This window comes from Cuculus canorus, chromosome 22 (assembly GCF_017976375.1).
Source record: "Cuculus canorus isolate bCucCan1 chromosome 22, bCucCan1.pri, whole genome shotgun sequence".
Classification (NCBI taxonomy): Eukaryota; Metazoa; Chordata; class Aves; order Cuculiformes; family Cuculidae; genus Cuculus; species Cuculus canorus.
Window position 1 is genome coordinate 3,463,366 of NC_071422.1, and position 26,570 is coordinate 3,489,935.

Genomic DNA, 26,570 nt, shown 5'->3' on the forward strand with positions numbered 1-26,570 from the left:
GTCCCTGGAAACAGTTCCGGGAAACCCCGCGCGCCACCGGGGTCGCGCCGCCGTCCATGAGGAGAAGGAGGAGCGCGCGCCATTTGCCGTCGCTGCTTGGGCCCGAGCTGCGCCGCGCAGGCCCCGCTCCGGTGAGTCCTGAGGGGCGTTGGGGTCGCCTCGTGCGGGAAGGGGGGAGGGGGGGAAAGGGGGAGGCGGCGGCGTTCCGCGGGCTCGGGCTCCCGCGCGGGACCCGCGGCGGGCGGGCGGCTCCGGGTAGGCCCGGCGGGCGCCGCGCAGCGAGCGGGGCGGGGGCGGCGCCGGGGCCGCTGCTCCGTGCGCGGGCGGGGCCGGGGCGGCAGGGGCTGCGGCGGGGCCGGGAGGGGGCGGCCCCGCTCCCAGGGCCGCGCGGTGGCGGGAGGGGAGCGGGGAGGGGGGGTGCGGGTGATCGGGGGGTCGGTGCCCGGTGCCCCCCGGGGAGGCGGCGGGGCCGCAGCGCCGGGAGCCGGGGAGAGGCCGCCCGGGTTCTGCTTTTAGACCCTCTTTTACCGTAGGGCTTCCCTAAACCTTTCCGAGGTTTGCTCAGACGCATCGCTTGTCGCTGCTCTGTTTAGAATAAGGCGCTCGTTCCCAGGTCCCGGCGGCCCCGTTCCCGGCCAAGCTCGGGACGCGGCTCTCGCGTTGGTTCGGCCCCCGCTGCCCCGTGTGAGGCGCTGCGGGATCCGTGAGGCTTTCTCCCTTTTTTTTTTCCCCCTTAGAAATTACACGTAATAGCACTGAATTTTTTACGTCTTCTAAAAGTAAAGGTAATCTAACCAGAACTCTGCATCTTGCAGTGTGATTTTTTTTTTATCTGTGCAAAGTGTGGCGTTTGCAAACTAGCAGAGTCTTCCCGATAGTTTTGCGCTCTAGGGACTGTATTTCCTGTAAATGCTTCATATCCCAGCCTCCCAATTTTCCTATCTAGATGTGAACGCTGTTGGAATAGTATGTGAGCCTCCCGCTGACACCCAGCTCGTTAGTTTTTGTCAAAAAAGGCAATATCCCCTTCTTCCTTAGGCAAAGATCTGAATAACTCTTGGAGGATAAATTCCTCAAAACAAAGCTCGTTTTTACTGAAGTGTGGCTTTGACCTCTAGTGCCACAGATGTTGTCCCATAGAACTCAACCAACCAGATCAGCTGTGAGTGGTCAACTCCAGTTAGAAATGAGCTTGTAGAGAAGTTCTAGTTCAGGTTAGCAAAATGCAGTCGCTGCTGATGCAGTCAGCACATGGTAACCCGTTATGGTGCAGTCGTCTCCTGATGACGCTCGTATAGAAACTGAAGCATAGTTTCTGCGTGGGCTGTGCCGGGCTCTTGCCATCACGATGGAAGTTCTCAGATTTTTGCATTCCATGAGGTTATGGAGCAGGAAAGGCTGAGAACTCTATGCTGAGGGGTGAGGTTGCTAACTGCGCTTCGTTGTAAGTTTAGTCTGACACTGAAACGCTGGTACGGAAACCTGGCTAATGTGCAAAAGTCTTCAGGATGTGATAAATTTGAAACAAGTACTCTTGTAACTCATGCTGGTAAACACTTAGTATATCATAATTAAGCTATTAAGATGTACTTTCTATGCTTGAATAAGGTATGGTACAAAAGAAATAGCTACAGTGCCTGCAGTGTAAAAATTAAAGGGATGTGCCTGTAATGTTTGTGGACAAGTGATGTTAATAAACCCCCAGTTCGGTCTCTTACTGTGAGTTCTTATCTTCCCCTCACTCCTGTTGTTTCTTATCTTCCTGTTTTGACAAAAACCTTGAGTGTAAAGCATAGCTGTAGGAGCTGCGCTTGTCCTCTTGTGATTCATTAAAAAAATAAACAGTGAAACAAGACCAACGAAAAAACCCTTCCCAAAAAGCTTTCCCTCAATGCTATTTTCAGTGGGCTTTAATTGAGATTCTTGACGTTGAATAGAAGGAATAGTAAGCAAGTGGAATGAATGGTGCAGAGTTTGTATTTATGAATCAGTTATGCTTCCTGTGCACCTGAGCTGAACAAGTTCAGTTCCTCTAGGAAATCAAAAGTTACACAGCAGAACGCTGAGAACGCTATTGATGTGTAGTCACTGTGAAGGTGGTTATGGTAGTTTGAGATATTGTCCTTGGCCAGAAATTGCCATTCCTGCTCATTTAAGCTGATACTAAGTATGATTTGAGAAACTAGACCTTGAATTTATAATTAATTGGATGGAGTTATACTTGGGTAGTCTGTGGGTGGCAACCACTCTTAGTGACATGGTATAAAATGCAGGGAATAGTAAGTAACATCATGGCTGTTGAACCAGCAAGTGCTGGATTGAAGCTGAGATCTAGTTTCTGTTTTCAAGATGCCATACACTGTAAGGCTCAGATGTGTATTAATTGCTTTTTCCTAGGAACACTACTATTTGAGCCGTTTAAGTTATCAAACATGTAAAAGAAGGTTGTTTCTGGGAAAGGCAGAAGCACCTGTAGTTTTAATCACCTATCTGTCGTGTGATTAGAGCTTGAATAGGGACCAGTCACTGTGCCAGCTACTCTTTTGAGATGCAGGAGTTCTAGGTGAAAGACAGTGAATGGCTAAAAACATGTTTTATATTGTGAAGTATTGGTGGTTTTCAGAAGAACATTGATGACAAAAACAGTGTGCAGTTTGAAATGGCCCTCTCGTCCTGTACCCGCAGTGCCGAGGTGGTGCAGCTAGGGAACCTCTCAGGCACCAGTGGGGATTCTCCCTGCCTGGGTAAAGTTTCCCACAGTGTGTATTTATTACTGCTTCTCATTTGGTAAGCACATGTTTGTGTGCACTGTTTTAAATTCATTTCTGCATGTTTTAGAAACAGATATGTATCCCACACATACTGATATGCATAATCCTTTGCTTACAATCCACACTTAAAGTCTCTTTTATTCCACCAGTCTCCCTCTTTTCTAGATATTTGAGTTACCTAATGCTGCTGTAAAACTCCTGGATGTGTCTGGCCTGTTGTAGCCTGAGGCACACAGGCACACTGCACAGGCAGATTGCTCCTCTTTCTTTATTATGCTTTTATCATTTTTTTTTTTAAGAGGAGAACGAAAGTATTAATAAAATCATGATGTGTTTTCCTTACTGATGAAATTCAGTTAAATGTTCTTCTTGATAGCTACGTCTGCCTGATGTTATCTGGAGGGAAGGCTGGACGCTCTTTTTCAGCTATGACTTTCACCCTCTGAATTCAGTGCAAATGCAGTATTGTAAGGGATGTAATTTTGCTGTTGGTGATCATTCAGGTAGAAAAGTCAGTCGCATCTTGGATTTTGGGCTAAGATTGCATAGCCAGCAAGGAATCTCTTACTGTAACTTTGAGAAGAAATAGATCTCATCTGGATGCTGTGGAGGCCTGAATATTTTGACAGCTATGTTGCCTCAAAATTTTCCAGAGTAAATTTCTTTTAAAAAAGTCTTCTAAATGAAGTTTGTGTGACAGGGAACAGCTAAAATTTGAACACCCAAACAGATGTTTTCTGACTGGTGAACGTATACTGTGTTTGACTTAAGTTCTCAATGAGAATACTAACTCTTAAGCAAAAATAATCCATACAGCTAGTGAATTAAAATGCTGAGACTTGATTTACGTTGTCTAAAAGCCTACTTATAAAAAGCATTTGCCTGGCTGAGGTGCTGTGCCGTAACCTGATGCTCAGGGGTTAGGTAGTGCTCATACACGTGTGTGGTTGTGACGAAGGCAGACAGCTTTTCATGCCATTAGGACGCAAACCTTACCTGTCAGAACAAGGGTTGACAGTTGGGTTGTTGGGTTATTTAATTGCAGATGAGGTGTTTCTGCCTGGACACAGAGGAGCTGTCAAGCCTTTTGTTTGGTTATAGACAGTGCTGAGAGCAGTGCTGAACATTTGGGTATGTGACACTTGAACGCTAATCTGGGTTCATAAAAGAATGCCCAGGAGCCACCAGTTAAGCAGGTGCTTGTCATTGTTTCAAATATCCTGTCTGTATTGGCTCAGCCTCACAGTTCTTGGTGGGGCTATTTTATGTACAGAGAAGACAACGTGTGTGTGTAAGTAGCTGACTGTATAAGGCAAAAAAAAAGTGAACACACAAAAAAGCCCTCTGTAGATCATTTTGGTGTATATCATCCTTTGCATTTCTGAGAAGAGGGGTTTAGAATGATCCTGTACCCAAAGCATTTTCAGTTAAACCACCCTCCCTCCGCCCTGCACTTTTTCAAGTTTGAGATCCTGCAGAAGCTGTCTAGCAAGTGGACAGCTGGCTGAGTTTTCTTTTCTATAGGTTTGGTAACATATAGAAACTTCACGTTCAGTCAGAGTTCTGCGAGTTCATTTAACACTGGTAATGATGGCTAAACATTATTGTAGGCTTCAAGTAGCATTTTTCTTCTGTCCTTAGGGTGTAGCCGTGGTTTCTTTTAAATAAGCTGAATGGGTTAGAAAGCAGTTTCATGTAATGTGTGCGTATATGTATGTATGTTACGTAGCTACAGCAATCTTCCTTTCTTTTCCTCACTAATTGCATAAAGAAGTGGTATCCGACAGAGAAGCAATGTGAGGCTGTGTTACATCTCTCTAAAATAGCCCTTCAAGTCAAGACAGCTTTAGTACAAACATCACTTTTCTGTCTGAAGAAAAATCATTATTTTTTTTTTCCCTTGCTCAAGCTTGCAGCTCTTCATAGGAGATCTTCCAGTCCGTTCCTGAGTTGTAGTCTGGAGGGGATGGTTGTACAAGGGGCTGTGAGGTGTGGTTGTTTTTGGAGACTCATTTTGCAGCATAGTAAATAGCTTAAGGCTTCAGCTTTTTTTGAAAAAACTTGTTATTGAATCATCGTCATACCTGTATTGCAGTACTTAATTGCATTGCTCCAACCATGCTGTAGATGTCTCTCTGGTTATCATTTCACTACTGATCATCGACTTCCTTCCCTGTCCTTTAAAGCCTAGGGCTCATTTCATTTCTGAACTTCACAGCTGATCATCCTGATGTTCTCTGCTGGGTAGTTGAATTGTCTCTTGTCAGCCTTTTTATTTGAGAGCACTAAATATCAGTGGGCTGGCTAATTGAGAAATTGAATCAGTTTTTAACGAATTGGGCAAAGCGCACTGGAATTGTCTGAGAAGATAGTTGTGCATTTTTCAGTGCACTTATTTGGAATCAGTTTGTTAATTCTGAAAGCAAGTCTTTGTATTAATACAAGAACTGAAGATGCTGCAGTCATGGCTTCCTTTTAAACCAATAAGTTATATATTATTAAAAAAGTAGCTGTGATTTGTTGAACTCTTATTTGGGTAAAACTGAAAGCATGGAAACAGTTCAGTTGCAGCTTCAAATTATTATGTGTGTTGGAGAGCAGTTTCTCTCTTTCTGTCCTGAGTGGGTCTGACAGTGTTGTGGGAAAGTGTTTGGCGACTCTTGCCAGCAGGTTGGGTTTGAAGGAAGACATGGCAACAGGCTGAGAAAGTGATAATTAGAGAACAAGTATTGACTTCTTAATCTGTTAAGCTACCCTGCAGGGTTATGTATTTATGCTAAATTTTAAGAGATTGTTTTAAAAGTAGGAGAATAGGAAATGCAAATAGCACTAGCTCTTCTGATTCTTCCCTGAAGGATGTTATTATCGTATCCCCAAATATTCTAGCTGCTATGGTAACCAGTTAACTTACTGACAGTCAGCAGATAAAGTGTAGACATCGTTATGTACATGAAGTACATTTTTAAGGTTACGTAAGTTCTTCCATGTACACTTCCACAGCATTAAGGGTTGTACTTGCTTTTGAACCTTAGACCAGCTGCATCCAAAAAGTATTAAAGAAAAACTTTTGATACAGGTCATTTGCAGCATGTATACAAATTAGTTTAGATAAATCATGCATTGTCCTACAAACTAGTTATTTCTGGCTTATTGTAATATAGCTCCTGAATTTTTTCCAGCAGCATAATAAAATGGCTAATCAGGTGAATGGTAATGCGGTACAGTTAAAAGAAGAGGAAGAACCAATGGATACTTCCAGTGTAACTCACACAGAGCACTACAAGACACTGATAGAGGCAGGCCTCCCACAGAAGGTGGCAGAGAGACTTGATGAAATATTTCAGACAGGTATAATATGCATTTCTTGTTTCTGATTGGTTATGAAAGCGAGGGCATACCATTTTCAAATTTTTATAGATTAAGGTTTAAAAATTCATTGTTTCTGATCTGTGTAGCTCTGAATGTTTTGCTACTTTGACTTCCCTAAAGGCAAATTGGGTTTGACATTGACTAATTACTTGACGTATCCTTAGTGTTGTATGTGATATCTTAGTCGCTTTAGGGCACAGAGCACTTGTTTCTAAGACGTTGTCAAATAAAGATGTATGTTTGAGCATACTGAACTGTACATATTTTTTTTTTCTTCAATCCGAATCATCATTTTGCTTTTACTTTTCTACTGTCAACTCCTCACAGTGGTTCTCAAACACTCAAAAGGCTGGATAGGTGCCTTAGCGAGGGAAGAAACTGGCTTGTCTTGCCTGGGACTACATTTGAATTGAGTCTGCCTGTGGATTTTTTGTTCTCTCTAGTTCTGAGTGGACAGTTTAATCCATGTTGTTTATTACAATGAAATGTTCAGTTTGACACCAACTGCTTTTCCTCAAAGTTGAGGACTAAGCTATCTAGCAAATTGATTAATACCTTGCTGGTAGCAAGTGATCTGTGCAACTTCTAGAGAGTTTTCTTTATACAGAGAGGTTTTTCTATTTTGTTATTGTAACCCCCTTATTATTTTGTCCTATAGACAGAGGCTTCCTTTTCCTCTTTAGATTGTGTCCTGTGAACAGATTTACAAGCAGCAGTAGAACTGCTCTATGCGCTGATCTTGAATGCCTTGGTGGCAAGATGATAGCTTTTGTTGAAAAGAGTTAAAATTCCACCGATCAAGTGAAGGCAGTTAAAAACCAATACCTTATCAATCCTCAGTGTGACACTTGGTCTCTGTGGGTGATGTCTTTTGGCAGTCATTCACAGTGAGCTGTCATCAAGCCTGTACCAGCTTTTACTGGCTTCAGACATGCACTTTCTAACTGTGGGTCACGAAGATGTGCAATTAAATGATGGTTTGAGAGAAGGTGTAAATGCCTGGGCAGAGGAACTTGTGGGGCTCTAACACGTGTTGCAGTTAGGTTGTGTTGTGAGGAGTTCTTAAGGGATTTAAAAAGTTTTCTGCCCAGAACCTGACTACCTAGTGTAATTTCACTGCATGAGTAACCTGAAAACAATTATTCACACTTCCTTAATTCCACTGAAGGTGTTCACATTGTGCAGGGGTTTGTCAGTGAAGGAAACTACTTTTAACACCCAAGCTAAATTTTGGGTTGAACTTCGGGATTTTTAATCTGCTTAGGTGTTAGATGGAAGATACAGGTGCCTTCCAATATGCAGGATCACTTCTGAAATGTAGTCCTTGGGCTTGGCACTACTGTGCATTTTGAAATTGAGTAGCAGTTAAATAATCTGTGTGTTTTGGAAATCAAACTGTTGCAAAGTGTGTGGAGTTCTTGGTACCTGTCCTAAATTACACTGTGCAGTTCAAAAAGTGCAAATCTCAGTCTATCCTTGTCACGCTCCACAGCTTACGCAAGTACATTACAAAAGGAAAGAAATAGCCTGTAACAATCCTTAAAGTGGTTCAGAACTGGTCCAGTGTTTCTTGGGGGAGTCTGTACCTGTGAAATTAACATTAGCTTTTTTTGGTACATAACAGGGCTCAAAATAATGCCCTTTTGAATTCTGGCTCTTGGAACTGCAGAGATCAACAAAAATAATTTAGTTAAAAATATTTTAGACCTATAGGAAGTCCACTAATTTTTGCTTTTTGGAGGAAAGAGTGAGCTAACCATTCTACTTCCTAATATTTTGTGAGGTCAAGCTTCATAAGGATTTGATTATTGGTTAGGAAGCTCTTTTTTAACGTACAATAGGATATCTGTAATGTTCACATGTCAGCTTGCTTTAGAACAGCTCCATTCAAGAGAAGGAAGTGTGAAACTTAAAAGGAAACACAAAAATCCCATATCCAAATTATTAGGAGGGAGCCAGAGTTCACCATTCCAAATCCTGGTGTGTAATGCTGCTCTTGGGCAGCAGATTGGGTTGCTGAATGTTAGAGAACTGTTACACATGTGGTATAACCTTGCACGTTAGTTAGTGCTTAGGAATATACATTTTAATTTAACCTTTTTCATTGTTGTACTCATGTTCTTTCATATACCTGTGTAGGAATATGTAATTGTATTAAATGTATAATTCTGTTGCTATGGAACGTAACATTTTGACTTTAAAAGCAAACTGCATAGTTCTTAGTTTGTATGAAACTCAATAGAAATCTGTAACTTCTTTATCTTTAACTTTTAGGGTTGGTAGCTTATGTCGATCTTGATGAAAGAGCAATTGATGCTCTTAGGGAATTTAATGAAGAAGGAGCCCTCTCTGTATTACAGCAGTTTAAAGAAAGTGACCTGTCGCATGTACAGGTAAGGTGAGAGCTCCAGGACTGTGAACACATTAAGTATAAGTAGTATTGTGGCACTACTGGCAGGAGAGCTGAAACTTAGAAAGTCATTGATATTGCTTTATTTTAACGTTTCAAACCTGAGTCACAAGCCTGTTAAAAATTGCCTTAAATGTGTAGGTATTTGAGTGCAAAGCAAAAGCTCCCAGATAATAAAAATGAGCGTGCCCTTGAGAAAAGAAGGTAACAATACTACCTGGTGTCTGATGATTTTTTTCTGTCTGACAAGTTTGTTCAATTAATTGTTATGTTTTTTGAAAGGATTCTTTTGATGTTTTGTTTATTGCATTGGCTTGATACGGTGATCTCCCGGTGTGGAGTGTCAGATTCTGTGGGTTCCCAGGGCTTTTCATATACACAATTGAATTATTCTGTAAATTGTATCTACAGAACAAAAGTGCATTTTTATGTGGAGTTATGAAGACCTACAGGCAAAGAGAGAAACAAGGCAGCAAAGTACAGGAATCAACGAAGGGACCAGATGAAGCAAAGATTAAGGTAACGTTTAGAAAATACTCATTATTCTATACTCTCCGATATCTTTATTACCTGTATTCAGGCTTTTTATATACACTTAAAAAGCATCAGTACTACCTGGGTAAGTCTAGTCACCCTTGGCTTTAAAGAAATGTATACTTGACAGATTCAAAAGAGAGGCTGCTTGTTTGAAAAGCAGAGCGTCCTGATTGCACAGTTGCCAAAGTGCATGGACTTAACGTTACGTAAGGTTGATGAAAACATTGATTTCTATTTAGGAATTGTCTTAATTTTCTTCTTGTATTAAAGCACATTTAAAGATACTTTGCGAGTGATTGGACATTTCAACAAAGCATTGGTATATTAAGATGCTGTGCAAAAACCGAAGTACAGAGTGAGTGAAAAAAATTGCTGAGTGTTGTGGAACTGTTGGGGTACTCCATGTAACATGGAAAATAAGGGAAAAGTAAAAAAGTGTTCTTTCTAGTGACCTTGTAGTGTAAAACAAGCTTTGTTTGCTGTTTGGGTGGTGGCTTTTTAAACTCGCAAAATAATGCTTTTTCTGGATTCTGCCTGTCCACATGTACCTCATTATCAAATGCAGAAAGGAGCAGATAAGGAAATGGTGATCTTGGGACCCTCTTTTATGGCTTACATTTTAACCCATTATCATTCCCATCCCAGCTAATGTGACTTTCTTTTCAGGCTTTGCTAGAGAGGACTGGTTACACTTTGGATGTAACTACAGGACAGAGGAAATATGGAGGCCCTCCTCCAGATACTGTGTATTCCGGTGCTCAGCCTGGGATTGGAACAGAGGTCAGTATGTACAGACTAAATGGTTATTTTGTGTGTTGCAAACTGATAAATAAGAAATACTTGAAAATGATATTACAAGTGAAAGCTTAAAGTATTGTAGAGGAAAACATTTCTCTGTTTGTGTGTCTTAATTGGCCTTTCTCACTCCTCAGTATTCTGCAGAGACAGGATAGCCTGTGGGGGTGGAGCGGGTGGGATGTGCTAGGAAAGGGTAGGTAAAATTTCTTAAAATGTAATATATTTAATTGTGAGATGTCATCATCTCCCCTAAGGCTTATGGTCCATTGCTTAAAAAGTGACCAATGTATGAGCTGTGTAGAGGCACAGGAGTGTGACTCAAAGGTATTTGACTCTGAAATGTTGAATAGTGGAATAAATGGAATCTAAGTGGTGGCGGCAAGGTTTATTTCATGCGGTGTGCTGGAGATGCAGACTTAGGTATTGTAGAAAGCTACTCACAACTTTGAAGAGGACAACTGAGATGAGCAATTATTAAGGAATTGTTTATTTGCTTTTGCTTCAATCTATATGACTACATCCTTGTTGCTTGCATGGAGTGATAGTGAAGGTACCACACAGAGTCCATGGAACTTGTTTCCCTTCACAAATTTGTGCATTCAGAAAGGTGGCTTGGAGGTTGTTTACCAGCTCGTTGGTGGTGCCAGGGTGATTATGTGATGGTGTGAAGTGTTATTTGGTTGCACTATGCCTCGTTGACATTAGGAATCATCTCTGTACAGAGTTGGAAGTCAGACACTGGAACAGTGAGAGAAAGGTGGTTGATGATCCAGGTCTGTTAGTGTTTAATAGGCATTTGGACAATGCCTTTAAGGGTATAGTTTAGCTTTTGGTCAGCCCTGGAGTGGCCAAGCAGTTGGACTTGATTGACTGTTGTAGGTCACTTCCCACTTAAATATTCTATTCAGGAATGAAAATACTCAACTAATCTGAAGTATTTTGTCCTGTCAGTGGTGGTTAGTCTTGTTAGGAGGTCACAAGAAAGTAATAAAGTTAGCAGTGCTTTAGTATTAATAAGGGTATGTTTTTATAAGGGTAAGTTTTCTGAAGCTTGCTAGAATGAGTAACTTGTGGGAGCTCCCTTAAGATAAGCACATAAATGCTTCTGCCATGAATCAGCATTAGAGGCTGTAAGAAAACACAGCCAGCTGATTACAAGAACTGTACCTCTAGCAAATTAATGTGTTGCTGGCATTTTGTAGGATTTGAAGATTGATTACTGCTTTAGATGTGCTGCTTGGTTTGACTGGCTGGGATGCTGGACACCTTGCTGAAACTAGTGTATGCCTTGTTAAGTTTGGTCTTTAGCTCTTGCTATTGAGCTCTGAGACATAGAAATCAACTTAAACACAAGCTTATGATTTGGTAGACTAGGTAGAGTGTTTCAACACAGGTGACTGGAAATGATTGTGGCACTTTTTTTTTCCCCAGACTGAGATGAGTGTTTTGCCTTTTGGTTTTGTTGATCATGTTTTTCCCAAACTTTTGAGAATAGGTTCTCTTTTGTCCTCAACAGCTCTCATTATATAGGAGTATAAGTGCCTCTTTTCTAATATTTTGTTTAAAAATATGAAAAAAGAAAGAGACAAAATGTATCCCTTTAGGTTATGGCAGTGGATCTTTTGTGTTTGAAACTAAATATATAAGTAATACTGAAGCTCTCATAGCTTGTACCAGCTGTCACTGATGTCAGTAATGGCTTTGGTTTTTAAGGATACCCAGTTACTGTTACTGATTTCACAGAATCCCATAATGGTCAGGGTTGGAGGGGTCCTCTGGAGCTCGAGTCCAGCCCCTTGCTAAAGCAGATTCATCTCGAGCAGGTTGCACTGGAGCGTGTCCAGGTGGGTTTGAATCTCTCCAGAGGAGACTCCACACACTCCCTGGGCAGCCTGGTCCAGTGCTCTGCCACCTCCACAGGAAAGTTCTTCATTGTTTTAAGGTGGAAATTCTTGTGTTCCAGTCTGTGTCTGTTGTCCCTGTCCTGCTGCTGGGCACCACTGTACAGAGTTGGACCCCTTCCTCTTTACCGCTGCCCTTCACATATTGATCAGCATTGGTGGGATCCTCTCTCGGTCTTTTTCAGGCTGAGCTCACTAAGGCTCTCCTCATAAGAGAGATGCTCCAGTCCCCTCGTCATCTCTGTGACCTGCGCTGGACTCTTTCCGGTTGTTCCTTTTCTTTCTTGAGCTGGGGAGCCCAGAACTGGACACAGGACTCCAGATGGGGTCTCCCTAGGGCAGAGCAGAGTGGGAGAAGGATCTCCCTCACCCTGCTGGCCACACTCCTCTCCATGCACTCCAGGATACCCTTAGCCATCAGGGCTTACTACTGGCTCGTTGACAACTTGTCCATCAGGGCTCCCAGGTCCTTCTCTGCAGAGCTGCTTTCCAGCTGGTCAACGCCTCATCTGTCCTACGGCAGGGGGTTGTTCCTCCTGAAGTGCAAGACTCTATGCTTGCCTTTGTTGAACTTCATGAGGTTCCTCTCTGCCCAACTCTCCAGCCTGTCCAGGTCTCACTGAATGGCAGCGCAGCCTCCTGGTGGATCGGCCCCTCTTCCCAGTTCTTGCAAACTTGCTGAGGGTGTACTCTGTCCCCTCATCCAGGTTGTTGATGAACATGTTGAACAAGACTCGACCCAGTACTGACCCCTGGGGAACACCACTGGCCACAGGCTTCCATCTGGACTGTGCACCGCTGATGACAATGCTGTGAGCTCTGCCATCCAGCCAGTTCTCAATCCATCTTGCCATCTACTCATCTAACCCACAATTCCTAAGCTTCCACATGAGGATGTTATGGAAGAGGGTGACAAAATCTTGCTGGTAGACAACATCCACCACTCTCCCCTCATCTATGCATCCAGTCATGTCATCATAGAAGGCTATCAGATTGGTCAAGCATGTTTTCCCCTTGGTGAACCCATGTTGACCCCTCTTGATAACCTTCTTTTCTTCCAGATGCTTGGAGATGACATTACTTTTTGGGGGATGGAGGTGAGGCTGACTGGTCTGTCGTTTTCAGAGTCCTCCTTGCCTTTGGAAGGTTGGAGTGGCATTGGCTTTTCTCTAGTCCTCAGGCACCTCTCCTGTTCTCCGTGATCTTTCAAAGACGATGGAGAGCAATTTAGCAATAACATCTGCCAGCTCCCTCAGCACTTGTGAGTGCATCCCATCAGGGCCCAGATGACCTCTGTCTCAGTCCTCCTTGACCAAGGGACAGTGTTTCTTTTTCCAGACTTTCTCTTTCCTCCGAGGTCAGAGATTCCCAAGGGTCGGCCTTAGCAGTAAATTCTGAAGCAAAGAAGGCATTCAGTAACTCTGCCTTCTCTGCATCTTCCATCATAAGGGCACCCTCCTTGTTCAGTAGCAGGCCAACATTTTCCCATCTTCCTTTTGCTGCTGATACACTTGAAGAAGCCCTTTTGGTTGTCCTTTACGTCCTGTGCCAGATTTAATTCCAAGTGGGCCTTAGCCTTCCTTGTTGCATCCCTACACCCTGACGGTGTTCCTATATTCTTCCCAAGTGGCCAGTCCCTTTTTCCACCTTCCATAAACTTATTTCTTCCAGTTGAGTTTGTCCAGAAGCTCCTTGCTCATCCATGCAGGCCTCCTGCCTGCTTTGCTCCATTTCTTACTCCTTGAGCTGCACCGATCTTTAGCTTGATTTTCTGTCAAGAAGATACATACTAGGTGGACGTTTTCCTGCAAGATATATCAGATCTTTCTACTGTAAATACTAGTACACCAGCTAGTTTGTCATCTTAAAACATAGAGTGGAATTAATTACATATTAATTATAGCTTTAACTCGCTTTCAATGAGTGCTTGAACATTGTGCAGTAAAACTGTAGTTAAATACTCTAATGGGTGTTAAGCATGTGGAACACGCAGGAATTGTCACAGTGAGCCTTTTGTTGAAAGGATTACAGGGGTGATGCTGCCCAGTGTCTCTTTTCAAGTGGGTGGATGTTGAGAGCTGCTGGACTTTTTTTGGGATGTGATTCTGTAGTAGAGACAAAGTAGTTAGAAGTGTATTGGAAGCTTGGAGAAGATAAATGCAGTAGGATTTGATATCAGATGTCAGTATTCCTCTTATTAAAGGACTTGCTGCTCCAGTTAAAGCATTTTGCTTGTAGGTGTCACATGATGTTGATTCTTGGAGATGTTGATGTGAGTTTTTATTGAATGGGAATGGAAGCAATTATTGGGGTGTTTCCTTCTCTCCTTACCTGGCTTTGTCATTTGCATCTGCACATGCCGATAACTGTTTACCCTCCGGGGGCTTGCACAGTGCTCCTTTCATTTGACTTCACAGCTCTAAGATCTTTTTTCCTCTGCTTTTTCTTACCTTCTGTTGCCTCATCTGTTCTTTAAGGTGGTTTTAAAGATTCAAAGATTCTCCCCACTCTCTCCCCAGGACAAAGTCAGGTGAGTGAGCACACTGGGAAGTTCAAGGTCATGGCTGAGCCCATGCATTTGCTGGCTAGCAGTGAGCAAATTTCAGTTTGGTTATGAAAATGCTTGAGCTGTGTATTTCCTTGCTTAGCTGTTCTGCAGGGTTTTGGTCCCTAGCAGGTGGTTTTGTAGTTCATTCTCAACACTTGGAATACTCTCAGTCCTGCTGTGACAGGTCGTTGATACTGGAGTTCTTCAGGAGGTTCTGTAAACTGCCAGATTAGATTTAAGAAAATGGTCAACTTCTAGACAGGCTTTCAGTTTATGTACTATTTTTGCATCTTTTGAGATGCTGAAGCTCTTGTGTACACCAGGAAGAAGATACTTAGAAGTGTCACAGGAAGGATGACTGCTAAAGGGAATATTCCCTTCATATTCCATGAAGAAAAACAAATTCTTTGGTGGAGGGGAATAATTAAAATGGATCCTTGAACTGAAAGAGTGACTGATAATTTGCATAGCTTACCAAGCTCTGCTTAGGTGTGTTTGCTCTCTGCTAATCAGTTTATCCTTTTACTAAAGCCTATATACAAGCAATGCTGAAAAAAGATTCTTTCTGTATTCTTAATTTCTGCTGTTCAGCAGCATCAGAGAATGCATGGGCAGCAGTAACTTCTATGCAGGTCTTGTAGTAACTTTTGAAGTTTGAGTGTAGGCAAGACAAGGGAAGAAAATGTTATAAATATTCCATTAAATTCAGTCACAGTGAAGAGTATAAGGAGCTAGAGGAATTTCAGTCCTAAGTTCACTACCAGCCAGGGGTGATGAAGCTTTCATGCGGACAAGACAGGCATTCAGCTGGATAATGCCAGATGGTAAATCTGCCTTGGGTATCTCTAGTGTCTGTTTGTGGTTAGTGTCTGATGAGGTGGAGCCGTATTTGCTAAACAGGTTAAAATACATATTTTTCACTCCTGATCTTCAGTCTACTGACTGAGGAGCTTTTAGTTGTTAAATTCAGGAAAACTGAAGGATAGTTATAACATGTGTATGCATATCTGTATGGGTTTTTTTTTCTTTAGAGGTGGGTCAAAAAAAAAAGGTTACATTCCTCTGGCCCACCCAGAGAGCTGTTGCACCAACAGTTAAGGAGGTTGTGATACTTGATTTTCACGCTTCACCTTTCAGTGTAAATGAATATAATAGCATTTAAGACCTGATTTGAAGAAGAGTTCATTGTGAAGAGGCTACATATGTGTCCTTTTTCAGAGCTGAAATTTATTGGATAAGTATATAATAAATATCTGCTTTGAATATTAGTTATCAGAAATACAGAATTACTTTGATCTCTGTGAATGGAAGGTTGATATTGGATCTGCTCATCTGTGAGTGCATGGTCAGGATGGCTTTTGTCTATAATCAATAAAGTTGGAAGAATCAAATACTGTAATGATTCTCAACTTAGGAAGCAATGGTGTAATAATAATAACAACCTTAGCAGGAGTTGAGCCGAGCAAAGGTTGTGCTGGATTCAGAACAAAACAGAATGTTGCATTTGTACTGGAAGAACTGGGGAGTTCAAAAGTTTTTGCATTGTGCCAAATCTTTTTCCACTTCCACATTTTTTTGATGAAGATTTGAGGTTTGGATGGGACAGAGCAGTCATGTGGCCTACATTCAGTTAACATTTAGATCTAGCATTCAGGAAAGGTTTGCTGCAAAGCATGTGAAGAACACTATTAAAACGGCGTGATGAGCAGGTCCAGGGAGGTGATTCTCCCTCTGTACTCGGCACTGGTGAGACCGCACCTTGAGTACTGTATTGAGTTCTGGGCCCCTCACCACAAGAAGGATGTTGAGGCTCTGGAGCGTGTCCAGAGAAGAGCAATGAAGCTGGTGAGGGGGCTGGAGAACAAGTCTTACGAGGAGCGGCTGAGAGAGCTGGGGTTGTTTAGCCTGGAGAAGAGGAGGCTGAGGGGAGACCTTATTGCTCTCTACAACTACCTGAAAGGAGGTTGTGGAGAGGAGGGAGCTGGGCTCTTCTCCCAAGTGACAGGGGACAGGACAAGAGGGAATGGCCTGAAGCTCCGCCAGGGGAGGTTCAGGCTGGATATCAGAAAAAACTTCTTCACAGAAAGAGTCATCGGGCACTGGAACAGCTGCCCAGGGAGGGGGTCGAGTCACCTTCCCTGGAGGCGTTTAAGGAACAGGTTGATGAAGTGCTTAGGGACATGGTTCAAGGGAGTGTTAGGAATGGTTGGACTCGATGATCTGGCGGGTCCTTTCCAACCTTGTGATTCTGTGATTCTATGAAAAGGAGAGACTTTTGATAAAGCTCTTGGAGCGCTGCAGTCTGCTTCTGTTTGCTTGTGATGACAACAGAAGGGGCAGAGTTGTTGAAATAACTGAAAGGTGCATCATCTAGAGAGTAGAAGTGGGTTGCACTCGTCAATAATGCTCTGTAAAGTTGTTCAGGAAACTGAAATTGATTTTTTTTTTTTTTGGTAGTTAATATTTTTCTTAATCTTCTACAATAGTAAAAAGGATGACATTAAATAGCATACTTAGCACAGGTCCTTCAGGAAGCAAAATGGGAAAAAGTAAGTGTAATGGTGAACGATCCCAGTAGAAACCCAAAAGTGATGCAGCTGCCATCCTACTTAGACAAGATTTCTTCATTTATTTCACTGATAATGCCATTTTCCAAAGTTTTTTCCGCAGTACTCTTGTTGTGGATCTGAAAAGTGAAACAAGACATCTAACATTTACATTTTTGGGTATTTCAGCATCTTTATACGAGCTTACCAACATATCTAAAAAAAAAGGTTGCTGCAGTTTTTCTTCTGATCCCTGCAAGATGTTCACCCAGTGTTTGTCATGTCCAGTATTGATCCTGTAGTTCATTAACATTTAAGTTTACAGACTCAGAGCAAGTTCACTTAGATGTGAATTCACCTATTCACCCCAAGTACTTTAGTCCTTCTGTTATCAGTGGAAGTTACTCTAGAATACAGGTCAAATAGGAATGCATTCAAATGAAACCCTCAACTCCGTTCTCGTGCCAGCTCCTAGAGCATATTGCCTGAGATGAGCAGTAGTAGCAGTCTTGTGGAATTGTTGGTGGTCTAAAGTTTGTAGAGTGAGCCAAAGAAACGGGAAAGAAAGGAGGAAACGGAAGTGTTCAGGATGGTAAATCTTTGGTAAATAGCTGGAAAAGTAGCCTTTGAGTTTGGATTAGGGATTTTTTTTTTTCTCAAGTCATCTGTTTGGTCTGTCACCTCCAGTTTCTACTGGAACCATTGGCATCAAAAACAAAGAACTTAATGTGGACTTTCTACATTGGACTGACTTAAACAGTGAGTTTTTGGAGAGTCCAGTCAGCAGTTTTACTGTCTCAGTACCAAGCTGGACTTCTTGTCTTATGCAATTCCACAGTGGTGACTTTTTTTGTCTTTAAAAGCTGCATGAGGGGTTAGGAATGAAATGTTTGACGTAATGACAACGGAGACATCTGTCTGTAGGGATTTCTGAGCTTTCTGAGGAGATGGGGACGAGAACCTGTTGGCTCCACCATTAGATTTTCATACAAGATGATAAATCTCTTCCCTTTTTTCCCCCAGTAGCAAATAAATTGCGGTCAGTTGGTATTCACACTGAACTGAGAGACTGAGCTAAGTGAAACAAACGTTCTGGAAACTGAATTTCAGTAACTTCTGGCTTTCCTTTGAAAGGAAATGGTTTGTTCTATGCTTTTCCGAGTCAGAATCATCACATTCTCCTCACGGAGAACATGGCGTACATGGCCATTCAGAATACCTTTAGTTTTGGAATGATCTGCTCAGTACATGATTGGACTATGGCAAGGCCTTGCCATGATGGAAGAGGTTGGCTCTTGGCTTTTGTAACAATGAAAAATATTTGAAGTTAAAATAAATAGTTTCATCTTAATGGCTGTTGGGAATGTTTTGCTTGTGTTAGCAATTCAGAGACATTGGGAATTCAGAGGAGAACTTCAGGGACTAAAAACTGAGTGGAGGGGGAAGTTTTCTAGGGAGTCCTTAGCTGGAGAGGTGAAACTGCTGAAGAAAACCTTACTGCAGGCTATTGGTACTGCTCTGGGTAAGGAACAAAAACAGGAGGACTCCAGATTTCCTCAAGTATTAAATGATTCAGTTGGTGGAAGCTGAAACAAATACACACTAGGAATAGGATAGCAGTGTGTGTCAAAAGTAAAAAATGGACATCAGGCAATTTAAAGATTTTCTTTCAGACCTTTTTTTCTGTTGCTGTAACTTTCTAATGAGGATGGGGCTACAGAATGGTTTAGAAGATACTGCAAGAGCAAGGAAGTGCTTGGCCGACTTTAATATAGGATACCAAGCTAGATAGTCTGTAAGGTCTTTGGTTTTGATTGCTGAAGTTATAACCAGGTAAGAACCATTTACCTCTGCAGTGGTGGGAATGTACGACCTCTTAAATATAAATAACAAAACCAGCTTTGCTGTATGTAAAACCTAGTGCTAACAGCGAGATGTTTGCCAGGCATAGCAGGACATAAAATACCATTGGCCACAGTGAAGCTGCAGTGTTTGTGTGTGTGGGTTTATGCTGCGATACACTTCCTTTCCCGTGAACTTTCAAGTGTTAAAAGCAAGTTTGGATTTATGAAAAAGCTTTGTTTAAGTGTCCTCTTCCTTTTTAGGTGTTTGTTGGTAAGATTCCCCGAGACTTGTATGAAGATGAACTGGTACCGCTCTTTGAGAAAGCTGGTCCAATCTGGGATCTGCGCCTCATGATGGATCCTCTTTCTGGCCAAAACAGAGGTTACGCTTTCATTACCTTTTGTAGTAAAGATGCAGCACAGGAAGCAGTCAAACTGGTGAGTAACTTATTTTCAGACTGGGAAAGGTAACGTAAACAGCTGGTGTGCTGGTAATCTCTTAGATAACGAAGTGTTTCATTATAACATCCACTGATCAACTTGACTCTTAACTCTTAGTTACTTAAAAGTTGTCTCCAGATTTGATTTAGTACATACAGATAATATTCTGCTTTTAGGACTGGTGCCTGCTCCAGCCCACTGCAGTTTTTTTTGAGGGCTTGGGGGAAGGCAGTAAGAGCTGACTGGATTGTAACTGGAAAATATATTCTTTAAGCTTCACTGTGTTTAAGTTTTATCACCTTTCCTACTAAAAAGGGCTAATTAGAGGCGCTTCGTTTTACTGCTGCTGCTATGGAGGAGATCTTGTACTTGATGTTCTTTATGGCTTGCTGTGGCCTTTTGTTCTTTCTAGTGGCAGTCATGTGGTTGGCTCACTGCATGGAACCCTCGCTGAGCCTGCGTCCAGCTGGTTTGGAAAAGGACGCAGAGCACGTGCTAGGGAGTTGGGTCTGACTGAGGCCCTGGGTCATTCGGCCTGGCCTCTGTCTGAAAGGAGGCCGTAGAATTAGGCAGGTCAGTGTGTATCTCCCGAGGTTTTGGCTGTGGCTGGGAAATACTGCTTGAGCTCTGAACTGAAACAGGTGCAATGCTTTGTCCTTTGCCTTAGCAGAATTCAGCTGATCCTGTGTGAAGAAGTGGTGGGAAACTTAACCATCTATTTAAGCTGGGAGAAGAAACACCCCCAAAACCCAGAGAATCTTAAAAAGTGATTCTTTTACATTATAAGGGCCTCAGAGGGAGTCACTGCCTCTAAATGTTCCAGTGTTGGTTCCCTCAAGTATTTTAATGTATTTAGAAAGAGTTGCAGTTACTAGGTTAGGCTCTTCGAGGACTGAGGGGGTTGCCTGTCCCTGCTTAGGCTCTTCTGCCTTTCTAGAACCTCCTTGGTTGTTTCCTGAAGGAGATGCACACAACATTTTTGTAGTTGTTTGCTTCTGGGTTTGTGTTGGAGGTTGGTGGATGTGGGTTACTGTCACTGCTGAAGGAAAAATGGTTTTGAAACTTTTCTTCTTTTGACCAAGTTGGTGCTTGGAGTTGTTACTTTAAATTTTTCCTGGTTGAGGGAGATAAAAGGGAAGATGCTGAAGTGGCAGGAGATGTAGCAAGTGGTGTGCTACTGATGGAATAGTAAAAATTTGCATTTTGAGGTGAATGAATCCGTCTCATACCATTTTCATCTATTAGGTGTTGTTCTTTGTGCAGCAGTTGCTTTGTAGCTTCGCATTGAGCAGAACTTCAGAAGCTTCTGTAGAAAAGCTAAGCTTGGCAACGTTCCTCCAAATGAATGCTGACTCTAGTACTGCGCTCCTAATAATTCTCTTGCAATGTGAATTCAGTAGTTATAAAAATAGTAAAGCATGAAGAAAATAGTTGATTCCATGATTTGAGGATCTTCTTATCTGTATTATTGTGGATAAAGCAAATGAATAACTTTTTATTTTCTTAGTGTGACAACTATGAAATCCGTCCTGGGAAGCACCTTGGAGTCTGCATCTCTGTTGCAAACAACAGGTTGTTTGTTGGGTCGATTCCAAAGAACAAGACGAAGGAAAACATATTGGAAGAGTTCAGTAAAGTCACTGGTAAGGCCTTCTTAATGAGTTTGTCACACCAATCCCAAAAAAAAAATCCCCAAAAAAATCAGACTACACTCTGTTTTGTAGGTCTGATTGTTTGACAGATGCGTTCAGCTATCATTTAAACTATTTCCAAGTTGGATTCCAAGTTCGTTTCTGGTAGAAGTTTTATAGAGCAAACATATCTTGTGGTGGAGTTTAAAGGGCCCAGTGTCTGTTTTACTGATTGTTGCATGAATAATGTTGTAGGCTTCCAATTGGAGGTGGAAACAGCACAAATAAACTCAGAAAAAAAGTGAAGATCTAATTCTGTTACCTGTTCTAGCTTCCTGTGGAAGGTGCTCTGTAACTGATCTACAGTAGGTTCTGCTTTCACAGCACAGGAGTTTTTGGGGAGCCTGAGACAACTGTATTATTGAGGAATGATGGGGAGGAAGGAACACTAAACCTGTTTAGAGGGAATGTTACTGTAGAAATAGTTAACAGCAGGTTAATTTCTGTCCCAGTTCTTCAGAGTTGTTCCCCGGTACGTGCAGCAAGTAGGAAGAAAATAAGTCCACTTGTCATTGCAAAGATAACTTTGCCTAACTAAGAGATTGAAGTCTTGATCGCTTGCTCTTGTTCCTGTAGGGGAGTTTTAACTTACTGCTTCTTTTTTAGGATTGCTATTTATAAGCACTTCAGGGAAGTGGTGAAAACAGAAGGTGAATATTCATTTAGTTCTCTCTCCTCTGTTTTGGAGAGATGCGGAAGAATTTCTTTCCAGCTGCCCCTGAAAGCAGGGGAGATGCTGTGTTAATGATGACTACGTACAAAAATGTAACAATGGTAAAACAAAATATAGACAATTTACACTGTTTGAATTGTTCAGGTTGATGTTTGGCAGCCCCTAATTCAGAGGTAAGTTTGTGGAGAGCCTTGCTGTGTGACCTCTTTCTGGGCAAACTGGATGGATGTTTAGTTTTCTGTTTTGCTTTTCTTGTGCTCCCTTCCTCATTCAGGTGTTTGGCTCAAAGGCTGTGTATTACAAAAACAAGTGAAGGAATTTTAAAGTAGACTCTAGTTTTTTTTTCTTTCCTTTTGAAGCTTAATACTAAAGACTTGTTTTTCAGAGGGTTTGGTGGATGTAATCTTGTATCATCAACCTGATGATAAAAAGAAGAATCGAGGATTCTGCTTCTTGGAATATGAGGATCACAAGTCAGCAGCACAAGCTCGCCGCCGCCTGATGAGTGGGAAAGTAAAAGTCTGGGGAAATGTTGTGACGGTGGAATGGGCTGATCCAGTAGAGGAACCTGACCCAGAAGTCATGGCGAAGGTAGATAGAAACTTGACTGGATGCTCTTCTACTTTGGGAGGAATTTCTTTATGCTGTAGTGACAAAGGCTTTTCCAGTGCTAGTTTTGAGGCACAAAAATTAGCTAGAGGGCATTTTCATAGTAAACCGTGTAAACTGGCATAGTCTGAGCACTGCAGATCAGTTGCCATTGTAAGACATTAGGAACGTGCTGTTGTAACCAACTGTTCACATTTAAACTGGGAGTGCACAGCATTATCCTCTTAGTTTGGAACATCTGTCTGTTCATATCTGCTGCTGCTGATAATGAACACCAGGTGGATATTTTGGAAAGCTGTTTTCCAGAGTGAGGTGAAGGTGAAGTTCAGTGTAAGGAATGACATGCTCTTTGTTCCTGTGTTTTGGGATAACTCTTTGCTGTCTCAAGGTCTATACTTAAATTTTACTGGGACTTGTAGCATCCCAGAAGCAGAAAAATCAAAGTTGGATATTCTTCTGGTTGTGGAAGGGAACTGTGGAAGGAGAGAAGTTGTAGAAACTTCACACAGGTAATGACAAGGCTGTTTTTCATTTTTAAAAGCAGTACTGAATTTATAAGGTTACCCAAATGTCTTAATGCAGAGAAGAAGGGAATTGCATCTTCTTAGTTTGTGTTAGTTTCCTTTGAGGTTTGACTTTTGAAGATTACAGCTTTCATTCTCACTTTTTCACCAGGTGAAAGTTTTATTTGTAAGAAACTTGGCCACTACTGTGACAGAAGAAATTCTTGAGAAATCCTTTTCTGAATTTGGAAAGCTGGAAAGAGTAAAGAAGTTGAAGGATTATGCTTTTGTTCATTTTGAGGACAGAGGTGCAGCAGTGAAGGTGGGTTAATTATTCTTTCCCAGTTAAATTGATGTGAGGAGTTTGTTTTGTACAAATGGTTTTAAGGAATTTCTTTACAGTAAGTATCTAGATAAGACAATTTGTAGAGCCCATTTAATGAGTTTCCAGTGGTGAGCATTTTAACCCTAATAATTTTGTCCTTTGATTTCAATCACTACAGGAGGGTGTGAGACTTGCAAAGGTCAAGACTGTTGCAAGTTAACAAGTACACTGGAAAAGTGGTAGAGAGCAGCGCAGGAGAGTCTGGAGAAGGGAGGGAAGGATCAGCCTAGGCAATTCTTCTGAGGGAATGCTGACGGAAGGGATCAGTTCTCTCTCAAGGAGCCCTCTCTAAAAGCTGTGTGTCGTTTTGAAGTGACAAAAAGTACTGAATAGAAATTGCAAGGCAATTCTAGAAATGCCTGATAAAGGGTGAATGGCCCTAGCAGCTCCCTCAGTGCATTACTTGGGCTTAACTCTCTGTGCTCCCTCGAAGGCTTCTTCTGAAGGACTTCTTAAATGTAGGAGTTGTTACTGTAAGCTTCAAAAGTGTCTTCCTTTTTATGGAAGAGCAGCTGAGAAGGTCATTAATCTCTGCTGTTTGTACTTGAGTGGATTAAATTCTCCAGAAATTACTCAGTCTGGTTTTATTTAATTCCCTAGTTTATGGGTGGAAGAGGGAGGGAAGGAAGTGTTTTGCACTTCAGAGCAAGTATCCTGTATGTGGCTACACAGGCCAAAGGCGCTTTACTGAGTCTTAGTAATAGTTTTATAACCATTTAATAGCTTACAGTTTTCCCACTCAGCAAAACAGGGTTTGCAATACTCTTGAGTTTGGCTTTAGGATGAATGTCACTCATACTCAATAAGATTGAAGTCGGTTTGGATAGGGTTAGACCACGTCCAGGAGTGAGAGATTGGCAAGGGTAAGTCAACAGCACACATTTTATTACAGTTTTGATTTAAATGCTTCCCAGTTACTCCCCAGTACTCCACCTTACTGTGAAATGCTCTGCTCGATTTGAGCAGCTGACAGATTGTAGCAGGTGAGAAAAGACAGATAAACTGCTGGACAGCAGAGCATCTCCAGTGCTGATCTTCTCTGAAACAAGTTGGAACACTACTGCATCTGCCTGGTGTGATTTATGGCAGCTAAATTGGTTTATGAATTTTTGTGAGATATTTTTGAGTGTTTTTTAAAGGAAAGCATTGTTACGATATTAACACGTGGAACTGGCTCATGGATTTACAGTATCTGCTTATTTTCATACTTTGAAATAAATGGCCATGATTTCTAATGTTTTTGAGGCACATAGCTATGCGCACGTGTAAAGTTTTTGTTAATGCAAGTATTGCCCAGAAGTGTGGAATGCAAAGCAGATAACTCCAGGTACAGAATGAGGGGGTGTAGTCTTAATGCCACTTGGTGTATGTATGTAAAATTCTCTTTTGTGCATGCATTTGATAATTACAAATTACACATTAATTTTCTGGAGGTTTCTAGTTTCCCTTGATAACCAGATTTTAGTAATTTTTTTTCACCTTAATTCTGTGTCCTCAGAAGTACTTTTCTTCCTCAGAGGCACTCGTGTAGCACACTTGACTAGCAAGGAAGCCCAGATGTGAAAACACTCTTTCTTGTGCATGCGTACACTCTGCCTGCCTTACAGTGAGTGTTGATGTGAGTAGGGAGAACTGGTGTTCATATATATGAAATGTTTCTAGGAGATACAGGAACATGAAAAGTGAAGGTGTTACGCCTGATCTTTTAACTCAGTATGTTTTAATTCCATTCTTTTACCTTACGGTATAAAGAGAATATTTTTTTAAATACTTCTCACTGTAACTGGCGAATAAAGTGGGACTTGAGAAGACAATATATACTATTCTGTTTAAGTAGCACAGAAACTGCACAGACAGTGTAGATCAGCCAGGAGCAGCCCAGCCATCTGGGTTCTTTCACTAAGTTTTAGTTTACTTTTTGAATGGAAACAAATTTTTAGATATTTCTCTTCTAATTCTTGTACAGGCTATGAATGAAATGAATGGGAAAGAGATAGAAGGGGAAGAAATTGAAATAGTATTAGCAAAGCCACCGGATAAGAAAAGGAAAGAACGTCAGGCTGCCAGACAGGCCTCCAGGAGTACTGCGTGAGTGTCCCTTCCTGCGCTACCATAATGCTGCGGAATGAAGTTCTGCTGTAAAGTATGGTTTGGAAGAACGTGAATGTCTTCACTTTCTCCATGTTGTGTATTGTTAATCAACAAAGGGAAATTAATGCTTTCTTGGGGGAAGGCTTTTGAAGATAAATAATTTCATGTTTCTTTTTCTTACTAGGTATGAAGACTATTATTACTACCCTCCGCCTCGCATGCCGCCTCCTATGCGAGGTAGAGGCCGTGGAGGGCGAGGTGGATATGGCTATCCCCCAGATTACTATGGCTATGAAGATTATTACGATGATTACTATGGTTATGACTATCATGACTACCGAGGTGGCTATGAAGATCCCTATTACGGCTATGACGATGGCTATGCTATAAGAGGAAGAGGAGGAGGAGGAAGGGGTGGGAGAGGTGCCCCTCCACCCCCTCGGGGGCGGGGAGCACCACCACCAAGAGGTAGAGCTGGCTATTCCCAAAGGGGGGCACCCATGGGACCGCCGAGAGGAGCCAGGGGTGGGAGAGGGGGTCCTGCACAGCAGCAGAGAGGACGTGGTGCTCGTGGAGCCAGGGGCAACCGTGGGGGCAATGTAGGAGGCAAGAGAAAGGCAGATGGGTACAACCAGCCTGATTCCAAGCGCCGTCAGACCAACAACCAGCAGAACTGGGGCTCCCAACCCATCGCTCAGCAGCCGCTCCAGCAAGGTGGTGACTATGCCGGTAACTATGGTTACAATAATGACAACCAGGAATTTTATCAGGATACTTATGGGCAACAGTGGAAGTAGACAAGTGAGGAGGGATTGAGAATATTGGAAACATAGAATTGGCTATAGCTCTACATCCTTCAAAACAAAATTGGCTTAATGTTTCATCCTTCCGTAGCGATTGGCTGCCATTTGTATTGGGCTGAAGAATCACTATTGTGTATATACTCGAGTCTCTTAGTTTTCTTTTTCATAAACGCACTTGGACATTACTGGGCTTGCAGAATTCCTGAACTCCGTATGGGGTTTCAATGCTTTTATCATTTTAGGCTTCATTTTAGCAGTTTAAAAGCAGGAACGGCACACTGTTCAATCATGATTTTGCAGAACCTCTGGTTTTGGACAGTTTCCTTTTTTTTTGGATTTGGGATAGCCTACATAGGAGTCTGCTGTACATAAAAGTAAAAGCTAGTGCTTTGTCTTAGTAGTTTTAAGAAATTACAGCAAATTAAGTTTTCTTGTGTTGAAAATAACATGATTGTATGTTTTGCATTCCTAGAAGTAGGTTAACTGTGTTTTTAAATTGTTATAACTTCACACCTTTTTGAAAATCTGCCCTACAAAATTTGTTTGGCTTAAAACGTCAAAGCCGTGGCAATTTGTTCCTTGATGTGATTGTATTTCCAATTTCTTGTTCATGTAAGATTTCAATAAAACTCAAAAATCTATTCAAAACA

The 26,570-nt window shown here is 41.9% G+C and overlaps 1 protein-coding gene across 4 annotated transcripts; it reads left to right on the plus strand.

Moving 5' to 3' along the window:
• On the plus strand, nucleotides 1-26,570 carry HNRNPR (heterogeneous nuclear ribonucleoprotein R). Of its 4 annotated transcripts, none has more exons than XM_054086232.1 (11): nucleotides 1-131; nucleotides 5,951-6,119; nucleotides 8,415-8,533; nucleotides 8,962-9,069; nucleotides 9,754-9,867; nucleotides 18,986-19,162; nucleotides 20,673-20,808; nucleotides 21,915-22,120; nucleotides 22,814-22,963; nucleotides 24,993-25,114; nucleotides 25,302-26,570. In XM_054086232.1, the coding sequence occupies exons 1-11, from the start codon at nucleotides 57-59 to the stop codon at nucleotides 25,912-25,914; spliced, it is 1,989 nt and encodes a 662-aa protein (XP_053942207.1). In that variant the 5' UTR covers nucleotides 1-56; the 3' UTR covers nucleotides 25,915-26,570. The 4 variants fall into 4 exon arrangements, with proteins under 4 accessions (XP_053942207.1, XP_053942210.1, XP_053942208.1 ...); XM_054086233.1 differs by having other exon boundaries at nucleotides 13-131; nucleotides 5,954-6,119; XM_054086235.1 differs by lacking the exon at nucleotides 5,951-6,119 and having other exon boundaries at nucleotides 11-131.

Excerpts from the sequence above, each read along its gene's own strand:
- HNRNPR (XM_054086232.1), top strand. The coding sequence starts at position 57 with ATGAGGAGAAGGAGGAGCGCGCGCCATTTGCCGTCGCTGCTTGGGCCC. Across the intron at positions 132-5,950 it reads GCCGCGCAGGCCCCGCTCCG|CAGCATAATAAAATGGCTAA; the intron begins GTGAGTCCTGAG and ends AATTTTTTCCAG. Across the intron at positions 20,809-21,914 it reads AGAGTTCAGTAAAGTCACTG|AGGGTTTGGTGGATGTAATC; the intron begins GTAAGGCCTTCT and ends CTTGTTTTTCAG.